The sequence below is a fragment of the Hirundo rustica genome, chromosome 9 (assembly GCF_015227805.2).
Source record: "Hirundo rustica isolate bHirRus1 chromosome 9, bHirRus1.pri.v3, whole genome shotgun sequence".
Classification (NCBI taxonomy): Eukaryota; Metazoa; Chordata; class Aves; order Passeriformes; family Hirundinidae; genus Hirundo; species Hirundo rustica.
This window is the reverse complement of record NC_053458.1, coordinates 19,429,589-19,441,967: the sequence shown is the minus strand read 5'-3', so window position 1 is coordinate 19,441,967 and position 12,379 is coordinate 19,429,589. Positions and strand designations below refer to the sequence as shown.

Here is a 12,379-nt window from a genome sequence, read left to right as displayed (position 1 = left end):
CGGGTAAAGGAGAAGATTAATATAAATGAGCAATTGAATCCCTTAAAGTGAATTGTTATTTAAACTTTTATTTCTGTTCTATAAAACATAAATAGGAAATTTAAAAGGCAGCAAGAAAAACAGTATGTCATAACTTCAGTAAGGTTTATGGATATTCTCTATTCTTTTTCTTCAAGTAATACAATTTTTGATTCCTTCCCAAATAAACACCTTCAGTTTTTCTCAGCATTATTCAGTTCAGAAACTTCCAGGATTTTTACAGCCTTAAGAAACAGCAAGTGTTTGCTTTTTATACCCTTATTTAAACATAAAATATTTTACAACATCTGGGATCATGCTTTGTGGCATGTAGTTACCCAGTATTGAAATGCAGCATGTTTTACTGAGCTGAAACACAGCACCTGGCTCATTGTATTCAAAGCACTACACAGCATTTAGGACAGGTTAAGGATCTAACTGAAACTGCAAGAAGCATTTTGCTAACTACTGGAATTTTGCCACAGTATTTGGATTAACACCTCTGTCTTGCAGGCAAGATTGCCCATGGAATTTTTTCAATATTCACTTGCACTACTTGTAAGCTTTCCTCCCTGTTGAAAAGTAAACTAGGCCTTCCAGGACGGGGTCAAGAAGCAGTATGCATTAAAAATGGATTTGCTTGCAATGAGACACATCCACAAAATCTTGTTGTTTTAAGATGTTGCAGGAAGCGTGTGGTGCTTTCTGAGCAGAAATTTAATTTGCTTTCTTGGACTTTCTGCCTACAGATAAAGATCTTTATATCTCGGGAAGGAAATGTTAATGCCACTATTGTTAGAAAATCCAAACAGGAAGAGGCTACAGCCTTTAAATGCCAGTATCAGTGCCATGCTGGTTAAACCTATAGACTCTTGGTTAGCACTGTAGCCTGTGGATTGCCAGACCACTGGGAGTAAGCTCAGCTTTAAACTTCTGAAGAATTTTTCCCTATTTCATCTCTACAGAGAATATCAGAGGGATATGTTAGAAAAGGGTATCAGCATGATGTGGCGGTTTAAGAGGCTTGCCAAAAGAATGTATGGAAACGTGGTGGGATGAAGGGCAAGACAGCAGGATAACCCTCCCCACCTTACCTTTTATAAGTCAATCTTGACAATCACCTGTGTTGGGAAATATAGGAGAATACAGCCAAGTATTTCTGTAGTGCAAAGCTGTAAATTTGCAAAGAACAGACAAGGACTTGCTTGACAGAATGCAGCAGAAATCAAACAGTTGATGGTTCCTTTGCTCTCAGGTCCAAAGACAGCACTTGGCCAAATGCAAATACATCCATGCTGCTAAAAAGGACATGAGCTGATTTCTGGGCCCTGAGGGACAACTCCTTTCCACACAGCAAAAGTACTCTTTCATTCTTGAAATACTGCTCCCATATCCAAATCATCTAACTGCATCATACCCAGGCATAAAAGGAAAAGGTAATTAGGGTGTGTGGCACCAACAAACACTACAATTTACTATGGGCCAGCATTCATCCTCATACCCCAACCCTGTTTTATTTATAAGTGCAGACATACCCCACTAAGTCTTCCCAAAGACAAAATTCCCCTTTGGCAGGGAATTTTATTTTGCAAACCCTTTCCACTTTCTTCATTTCTGCCTTCTACTCACTTGCAAAGATTCAAGGAGATTTTAAAAAGGCACAGAACAAATTTACCTGTATCTATTAAATATGACAGTCCACAAGCAAGCTCCAGTTCAGGGATGTGTAAGTGCTGACTGCAAAGCTGTCAGCTTACATTAACCAGGGGAAGGGCCAGCTATACTGCCCATTTTCAAAATGTAAACGCACTTTGGCTTTAAGTAGCTTAGGTCTCTGTTTTCAAACATCTACTTGCACTCATAGCCAGCTAAAACCACTTATTTTATTAAATTACTACAGAATTTACTGATTTTCATGGCTCAAGCTCTTTCCAGGATTATATATGATCTAACTTCATGGGGAATTTCAGTTTTGGCTCCTTTAATTTCTTAAAATTTTTACTCTGAATGAAAGCCAGTTCACCTGCCTCACCCAGGATGAACAGAATAATATGTATTTTGAGGATGGAAAACCAAAATTGTACATTAAGCATGATAATTAATCCAGGAGGAATCCTGTATAAATTCTCATATCCAATCCATACAGTTTTCAAAGGAAAGCAAAACTGCAACAAATTCCAGACCCGGAACCACCCAGCATTGCACCCTGCCATTCTGTGGATGCTCAGAGCAAGATAAGAGATCCCAGAATCCTCTAAAAACATGCAGATTTTCAGCCCCTGGTAAAGGAAAAAGGACTGTCTGCACAATCTTTAGCCATTATCTACTAAGTAGATGTCTCCACATATTTCAGAAAATATGCTCTTTCTCCCATTAGATCCATCATCATATCACACATTTGAGGGAAAAGCTTATGAGGTTTTACTGTGTAACTTATATAAATGTTATTGAAAATTAAAATGGCAGGAAACCAACAGAAGCTTTTCTTTTCATTTCACTTAGTGCATCCCCACCCATTTGTTTTTCCCAGCTGTTTCAATTAAGTGCAGACTTTCCTAAAGCAGACTGCCCATCCTGCTTCCTGTTTCAGTCAATTCTCATAATGAACTAATTCTTCTGTGGAGACACTGTTTTGTTATTCTGTACACTAGGGATTTGCTAAAAGCACAGCACAAGAGAATAGGTGTGAAAAAAAGATGAAAATGTTCTTTAATGTCTTCATTCAAAAGAAGCTCCGTGAAGCCTGGAAAATGCACAAGCAGATAGCTAAGAGCACTTCAGAAAGGTCACCTCAAAAGCATTGGTACAGAAGCACATAATGGACAACAGTCTGAAAATCCCTTGCTCAATGCTTCTCTAAGTGGAGACACCTGACTGCAGAACGTCACTGTTTATGCACTGATGTGCTGTGAAAAGAGATTTTCTAGAAAGGGCATATACCTCTCAAACTGCCCTAAAAAAACCCTGGGTATTGCTACTCACAAGTAGCACTGCAAAGCCACAGGGTTTTGTTGAACAAAAACAGAGTAAGATGAAGAAGGCACAGTTCTCTAAATTCAGAGAACTGCAGTTCAACTGACAGCACAAGTCTGTGCTTTCTCAGTCCATCTGCAGCTCTTTGAATGTTAATTGCCTTTCCAGTTCTGAGGACTTTGCTTTGTGCATGCATCAACCTAATGTGAATTAATAATCATGCTCAGGAACATGACTAATATACTGCCATTTTTAAACTAATGTACTACAGAGCACAATATATCACATGAAGATAAAGACCTAAATACACTATAGAACAACAGTGCAATGGAGGGAAGCTTTGGCTTTTCTTCTTGAGCTTACTTTCTAAACCTAACCTGTCAAAGTACAAACTTACTGAGATTTAGGATACCTGATTTTGCTCTGCTTCAAAGGAATCCAGTTTAGCCAGATGAGCCATGAGCATGCAATCGCTTCTACATAAAATGCAAGTTTTCAAGTGTTTATATGATAGCCTTTACCCATGAACACAAATTTGAATTCTAAGAAAATTTTAAGGTAGCATTGTTTTTCACATATATTAAATATGCTGATGTCAAGATTAAGTGACTGCTGCTGAATTTCACCATTTCCTCTTTCTTGCAATCAATATTTTCCTCTGGCCAGGAGGTAATTAGTTTTTGGGTTGGATGGCTGGCTATATTTTCACACGTTGCTGACTCAGGACATTTGCTCTGTTGCTATTCCTAATACTGATGTTACTTACCTTTTACAGTACAGAAATCCTACTGTCTCACTTGTAATAAGATAATGTTGGGATATATTCTCATTTTCAGCAGACTAAATCCCTATCAAAATGTAACAGGATCTCAAAGTGAAGGTAAATATCAGAGACTAGAAGAGCCTTCAGACTATTTATTAAATAAGGATCTTAAATAATACTTTTAATAACCCTAGTAATTTGTAATATAATGATTGACTATTACAGGACTAGCATACAAGAACATTAACGACATTGGAATTGCTACAGATTAACAGGCTTTTATGTAAGATCAAAATATGGCATCTGAAGTTATTCTGTACAGATGCTTCAGCTTTCACTGACTTTTGAAGAAGTTAACTAAAAGAGGAAGTTATCATACCATCAGAAATTTAGGGTAATAAAGAATATTGTTCAGATTTTAGAACTGCTGTTGCATTCTAGCTTTTGTTCAGAAAATTAATTCACAGCAGTCAATCATAAACTAGAAATGTGAAACTGCAGCTTTAAAATAAACAAAACAGGAAATAAAGAGCTGAAATAAAACACAGATCACAAAGTTTTGTTTCTGCTTCCTAACAATATGAGAATAACTTCAGTTATTCTGTGGCTCCAGGTATGATATTTATATATGTGATCTCAGATGTGGTAGAAAAATTTTCTCCTCTTTGCTTGCCATTTTTATTCATTTATCCAATTATTTATGGTAAAATACAGCTAAAATTACTTTCATATTTTTTAATTTCCTTAATAAAAAGGGAGTTTGAACACTTACACAGTTCTGGTAAAAACACAAAATATAGTTTCATTGAGTATTTCCACTGTTCAGGAAGGAAACATTTTTAAGACCATGTTCCCATGCACATTTTCTCTAGCAATAGTGCTCTGAAGCGATATTTGACAAATGGGTGTACAAAATGGGAAGTGTCAGATACCAGAATATTGGCAATTCCACAGAGCACGTGCTGTCCCTGTCTGTGTCAGCACACCCGGGGCTGCAGGATGCAGCTGCCCTGCATTTGCAGCCCTAGGAGAAAGGGTTTTCAGGTGCCCCGGGTGAGCCCCCCTCGCGCAGCCCCAGGAGAAGCTGCTCTCGTCCCTGCACTGCAGCACCGAGGGCTTTAGAGCCCCTGTGCAGCTACAGATCTGCCGGCGCTCTGGGAATGGGAAATTACGGAACCAGCCAAGAGGACTAGAGGATCACCTCCTGCTGAGCTCTGTGAAGGTGTATCCAGCAGCAATGCTGGGAACCACATGGCAGCCAGCTTTCTCTTTCACAGCTAAACCAGTTGGAAGAAAATAAAGTGCTGAACTGCATTAATGAATATTCTGTCACAAGAACCGAGAAGAATGTAATCTGTTAGGAATAATCATAATAACTCAACAAACAGCATTCTTTCCAAGAGCTGACAATACCCTGGATGAAGGGTAATCAGCAATATTTTTTAATCTGGGCATCAGAAAGGTCTTTTATTTCCTTTTGAATGTATTTTGTCCAATGTTAAAATTTAGGAGGAGACCAATTACATTCTTCTGTGAAACACCAAATGTTGAAGAGAAGAAAACCAAAAATGTCAAAAGCCGCAATTCAGTGCAGTAAAACAAAATTCTATCATTACATTCAGGAAATGTCTTGGAACTGAGGGAATTACTGTGCTTATTAAATTACTGAAAGGACAGAAATGAAAAAGGGTGATAAAAGTGATGAATTAGAATCTTTTTCTGTATTAGGTCTAGATAGGATGCTGAGACCAGCTTCAGAAGAATCTAATAAAACTGGAAAATTTTCCAACATTACCAAATGTTACCTAATCCATATTGGAAGTAATCAGTGGAGGTCCTTGAGAAATTGACAGATTGCCAATGAAATGTGACAGTTCCGCTGGCACTTTTGATGTCAGTCTGGACAGCTGAGTTTGCACATCTGTTCAGGGGACAGCTTTGAGCCCCTCTCCACAGAAACCCTGACTCAGGGAAAGCTCAAATGCCTCCATCCGCTAAGCCCTTCATCAGGCCCAGGGAAAGGCCTGACTCTCCTCTCACCCTATCAAGGATGGACCACAGGGACTCTCTGCAGTAATTACCACCAGCAGGCAATCCAAGCTTATATATGAACCCAAGCTTATATACTTTATCTCCTGAAATACAGAAAATACTTGGAGTAAAACAGCTGTGATCACATAGCCTTCCTCAAATTTGCAATCTATGCACAACTTCGAGCAGCATTTTTCACAAAAGACATTATTCAATTGTGGAACTCCACGCAGGTGAATGTTGTACCTCCTGAAAGTAGAGATGATTTTAAAAATTACTTGATAAATTCAGAAGAAAGCATCATGAACACAAAGTTGCAAAGTCTGGCCCAGTAAGCATCATTTTGCTGAAAGGCTACCCTGAGGAATGTATTACTGTGCCTCTGTTCTGTTCTTATATTCCTCTTTTAAGCACCCACAGCTGAGCGTTATAGTCAAAGGACCTAAATGCATCAGGGAGACTGATCCAGTGAAGCTTTTTTTCACTGGGACGCTTTTCTTGTAAATCAGAAAAAAAAAATATATAGATACTGTCTTGTTCAGACATCAGCAACCATGAGTCAATAGTTTCAAAGCAATTCTAGTTCTCTGCAAAAACAGCCCTTGTGGGTTGGTTTCAGGTCTTTTAGAAAAAGTATGTGAAATAAGTCAAAAAACAGGCAAACCAGTGTGTGCAGTCAGTATGCTAAGGTAAATAAAACTAAAATATATTTAGTATATAATAATTTTCATATTTAGGTCTTTTAGTGCAACATATATAGAGAGAGGGAAAATAGCAAAAAGCTTATTTTCCCATGCAGAAGCTTTACATAAGCAAATTCATCCTTTCACTGTATTCAGGTACTTCTTCAGTGAATTAATTTTTTGAGTATTTGAAAACATTTCACAGCTCACCTTACTGTGTAACTACCACAAGATACTTAATACCTGGATACACAGATTTTCTATTACTGAGTGACTCCTTAAGTTTATGTAATAGCTCTCAGTGGGTTTTTCAATTTCTTTTTTAAAAAAATAAGTTTACATGTGTCTTCCTTAGACTGCAGAGATTTCAACTGCAGAAATCATACTGAATGGATATTGAAAGAGAAATGTCTAGCCTGAATTGGTGTACAAGATCTGAGAATCTGCAAAACTGTTCTCAAGGTTACAGTAGCTTTAATAAATACATCCATGATGACACACCCATAAATATACATCCGTTCAGTTTCATTGCATGCAGGGTTCCTTCACAGAACTGCCAAAAGTCCCCAAGAAAAAGTAATTTGCTTTTTTGAAGCAAATTCAGAAACTAAGTCCATAACTGCCCTGGAGAAAATGCAGTAGCCTGTCTCTCAGCAAACTTTATGCAAGTTTTCTCTTAAATAACTGCCATTAGAAGTCCTCACACAGCACTTCTTTTACAAATAATTCTTACAAAGTAAAACTGCCCCTATGGCACAATGATTCCTAGACTGTTTTTTCTGCTTTTTTTTCCACCCCCTACACTCAATATATGAGTAAGGTAAATTGCTACAGAGCCTGCAGCTCATTCTACAGCACTAGGGAGCAGTAGATTTAACAGCAAAGCCAAAAGAAGTCTCAAAATGTGCAATCCCCAATTTATCTTCTGTTCACATCCAAGCACCAATGAAGACATAGTGAGTCTGCCAACTCTGGAAGTAATGCAATAACTCTCGGTACAAAAATTTGTAAACCAACAAGAACGCTGAGAAATGTGACTCTTCACAGCCTCAATGTTCTTTTATGATCAATAAAGATCTTAATAACAAGTTGTGCAAATAACAAAGTCACTGATGTTTGCAATTTATGAGAGATCAGCAAATCACGGGAGGTCCAGAAAGGTTTCTGGTGCTTTGATGAGCAGGTTGACAGTCCTGTCCCTTCCTCATGGACAAGTACAGAATCATATTTACAAACAGACTTCAGCATATTTCTGCCAAAGCACTGATGAGAAATGGGAGGGTTATTTGTGCTCGGCTTTTGCATCTCAGACAGGAACACACTGCTGTGCCTGGACTGAACTAATTAAGGGCTAATTGACTGTCTAGCACCTATAAAGAGATAATTCACCCACGCCATCTCCCACTGGAAACTGCAATGACTGTTAGCATAGAAATGATTGTTTATTTAGTGGTCAGCATAAGACAGTCCTAAGTATTTGTTAGTAAGAGCAGAAAGAGGGCAAATGAGGATATGAATGTTTTTAATGGATGATTAAATCTGGGTAGCTTGATCTCCTTTCATGCTGTGGATGTTGTGTGCTGCAGTCACGCCTCTCACTGCCAGCCTGCACTAGGATGATAATCACTCACTATGAAAACTCATTAGCTCCACAGCAATGAGTCCTCCACTGCTGAAGCTTGGTGCTGTTCTTAGTACCATGGCAATGATCTCTAACTGGATGTCCCAAACTCTCCCTTCTCTGGTAGGACTAAATACCACCAGAATAACCACTTCAGATACTCTAGTAAGTAGCTGTTATATGTTGCAAGTCATCTTAATGCTGAATTAGTATTTAAGTGCCAGCAAAAATGTTCATTTGTTGCCTCTTTGTAAATCTCTTTTTTAGCTGCTAATCTTCCTATCTCTTAATGCATGCTTCTTTTTGGGCATCATGAAACTGCACACTGGTGAGCATGTTGTGGTCTTACTGTGAAAGGAAAGGTTTCAAAATAGTATCCTTAAATATGTAAGAACAAATGCCTTCATCTTCAGCATGAAATGCTAAAAAGAGTACAGCAATGTCTTTTCATTTGTCTAGACTGTTCTTTCTATCTTTACTGCTCTAGAAAAATGCATTGTGTTGTTTAGAAAAATTATATCTGGCAGTAGCTTTCTTTTTGAAAATTGGATGATGCTGCCTAGTAACTATCCACTACAATATGCAAAGGGTCTGATTCCTTCCTATTTTTCTCTATTGGAATGCAGTTAAACAAATAAATAGCTGTTAAAAACAAAATAAAATTGTTACTAGGAAGTTAGATACCAGAATTTTTTAAAGGCTGATAATGGGAATAATACAAATTACAGAAATATCAATTTGTATCATTGATGCTCATATACAGCAGCCTTAGTTAACAAAAACCTACAGGAAAGCTGTGAATAGCTATGAATTCATAAGCCTAAAAAGTCAAGTAACACTTTAATTGTACAAGAGGGAACACTATCCTGGTGCTCGTGTATTAAATTAGAAGATCATTTTCCTAAATGCCTAGTAAAACACTCGTCTATGTATCTTTTTGTGTAACTGCAAGCAGATGTTTACATAATAGTAGGTTATGTAAAATATAAATTTAACTGTTTGTATAGTAGTTCACAATTCTCAAAACTCAGAATTCTGTAACTAAAAATTATGCATTTACTAACCAACATGTAATAATTGAATATATGCATGCAAGAAAAATACTACTGCAGGAAATCACTGTATTTAGTCTATAAATATTACTTCAAAATTAATTATGCTGTAAGAAAGATTCAGTTATCTTTTGGAGCAGCAGGATGAGAATACAAAGAAATGCTCTATTTTATTTTCCTTAAATGTAATTTCATCTCACTGAATTACAGTATATATTGCTAGTTCTTGTGGCTGTATAAGTTCCCTATCACATTTACATCCAAGTTTAAAGTTGCAGCTGAGTAACTACAAGGTGCACACTATGAGATGTCTATATTTATACACACACACAAATATATATGTTTATACTGATATGTTCAGATTCCAAGTAGTACAAAACTGTCATGCTCCCTTTTAGCTACAACAGGGCACTACTGATAAAATCCCTTCTAAATATTATTTCAAGAATCCTCTTTTCACTCATTGAGTTGAGCTATATGCACACTTCTTATTTTGATAAGGGTGGCAGTAGTGCCAGTAAAGCTGGGAAAGTGATCATAAAAACAATTATCTGAGCTTGGCAACATCTGCCAAATAAAGCAAACATGAATTTCAGTCACATAGGGTTCTTTTTGCACAAAACCAAGCACCACAAATCTGGTATCTTTCTTAAAACTTTAGATGTTGGTTGAAAGACTTTATGCCCCAAGTGCTCAGTAATACCGAGGTCATCGCTGACTGATTTTTGTTTGCCATCCAGAGTCCCCCCTTGGCAGCTTCTCCAGTGAACTCTGCAGCACGAGCATTTCTCCAGAATTTCTACCCTAGCACATACACAGCTCATAAACTGTGTATATTGTACAATGTAAAAAAATAACAGAACCTCCCAATTTCCTCTCTTCAGCTGGAAGAACTGTACAAGGATGTGGGGTCAGGTAAACGGCCTCCTCTTTGGAGTTCTGCTTCAGTACCAGGGTTGAAATTGCAAGACAAACCAGAAAATGCTGTTTATGTTTAAGCAAACATCCTAAGTAAGGCACTGTCATTTGACCTGTCCCTATAGTAACAACAGAGGTAGCTGTAACAGTTTTTTCAGAATATATGAAAGTGCAAGTGGAAAAAAAATAAATCTTTCAGAAGTAAAATAAGTCTTTATTACAACAGCCTGCCATGGCAGTAGTTAATATTGGGCTTCACAGGGACTCCTCTGTTTTCCCCAGATTTTCAAGAAAATTTATTACTGTTATGACAAAATTTATTATTGTTGTTTTCCACTTTTTTCTTTTCTTGCTTGTTTACTAAGGCATGTCAGCAGTAAGCCTGCATTTGATAAGTTGATGCTGTAGCTTCTGTAAGGTTTTAATGACTTCCGGCTCTCTTTCTGCACAGCAGTTTCTGCTTGAAGTAGGGATTAAATGTCGAACCAAAACAATAACAGAAAAATAAAGCAAAGTGGACTTTTGCACGCATGCATGTTTTTCTCTGCCATCACTCACGTTACCCATCCTAATTAATGAAAGAAGGCTAATATTCCAAATAGAGGGAGTCACAGAAAAATTCATAGAACTGTAGCCTAAATTTTGGTGCTACATAGGTGCTTATTAATTCATGGACAGTCAATAACCATGCTCTTGGTTAACCAATCTCTCACTGTGAGAAATATTTTCCCAAACAGAAGTTACCATTTTAATCAGATGTATTTTAGATGCCATAAGAGAATACATACTAAGTTAATCATTAAAGTGTTTTTTATTTCCTTAGATAAAGCCTAGAGAGATACTTACAACCTCTCTGTCATAAATAAGTACCTTTGATAATTGAGACAGGATTATACAGCTTTACTATGGACTGCATGATCCTGGTGTCTCATACATTGCCCACTGTAGAAAAATTACTTTAATCCAGTGAAAACAATTTCCCTCAATCTAAATGTAGAAATCATAAGACTCAAATATAATAATTTTTCATGAACTTACATTAATTACTAAAAGAATTAGAATCAGAAGCTCTGGGTTCCCAAACAAAAAAAAATTGTTTCCTTGCTGTTGCGTGACCACACTGTTTGGCCGTAAGTTCTGCAAACGTGGAAACTACTGGGGTAAATGGAACTTACACTTTTCAAGGGTTGCAGCCTTGAAAGGCTTTACTTGTTAAAGTTTGTAATTTTAGTTGCTTCTCAAAACCAGTTTAAATTCTCCCTGCAGATGTAATTTTATTTAGTTTTTATTGTTCTCCATGTCTTAAGCTAAATTCCCTTTGCCCTAAAAATTAAGGTGCAGAGAATGCCATAGAAGCAATGTAATTTAGCAGTGAACACTTTCTTTTCTAGAAAAACCTAAGGCAAGATCATCTTTTTAGAGGAGAGAGAGAATGGGCAAGGCTAGAAAGGACCACAGTGGGTCATCTGGTCCAACTTCCTTGCTCAAAGTGATCCTAGAGCACCTGGCACAGGATTGTGTCAGATGATTCTGGAAGATCTCCGGTCAGGGAGACTCCACACCCTCTCTGGTCAATCTGTTCCAGTGCACAGTCAGCTGCACAGTAAAGAAGTTCTAACTCATGTTCAGGTGGAACTCCCTGTGCATCAGTTCCTGCCTATTGCCTCTTGTCCTACTGCTCAGCACCCCTGAGCAGAGCCTGGTCCCTCGTCTGACACCTCCCTGCAGATACTGACACTGATGAGGTCCCCTCTCAGTCATCTCTTCTCAAAGCTCAACAGGCCAAGCTGCCTCATCCCTTCAAGTCATCTACATTATATCACTTCGTTTTTCCTTGCAAAGCATGGCAATAACACAATTTTGATTTTTCTGTTAACTCTGCGGTAGAATTTCACTGCCATCTTCAATGACTTCTTCAGAGGAGTCTGTAGTGAAAAGCCCGTGCTCTTTTCTTACCTCAGTCCACAGAGATACTGGCACCTCTTCAGAGATGAGGAACTCTGCAACTCCTGCGCTAAGCTGCCAGGAAAGCATCAATATCAAAGTTTCCCATTTTAAATAATCACTTTCTCTGCTGGCACTGAGTACAATTTCATAATATAAATAGCAACTGAATCAAACTCTTTCCAAACCAAAATTGCTTCAATGATATCTATTAGCATCTGTACTATGAAATCCATCACCCAGTACAATATTAGGGAAGAATAAAGCACAATATTAACTTTAAATTACAGTTTAAAAAGAAAGTATATATGCTTCTTATATCTTGTATTAAGTTCCATTACCTGAGTGCTTTCAATCATCTCATTATATTGTTTTC

The 12,379-nt window shown here is 37.6% G+C and overlaps 1 protein-coding gene across 2 annotated transcripts in view; it reads left to right on the top strand.

The window, feature by feature from the left end:
* The window catches only part of OLFM3 (olfactomedin 3), a 55,323-nt gene that overhangs the window by 26,141 nt on the left and 16,803 nt on the right, over window positions 1-12,379 (top strand). Inside the window, exon 1 of one of the 2 annotated variants that reach the window (XM_040073519.2) lies at window positions 8,121-8,254. The exons of the other annotated variant lie outside the window; for it this stretch is intronic. Coding sequence (XP_039929453.1) covers window positions 8,126-8,254 — 129 coding nt within the window. The 5' untranslated portion in view covers window positions 8,121-8,125. Of the gene's footprint in view, window positions 1-8,120; window positions 8,255-12,379 lie in introns of those variants that run through there. 2 annotated transcript variants of the gene reach the window in all.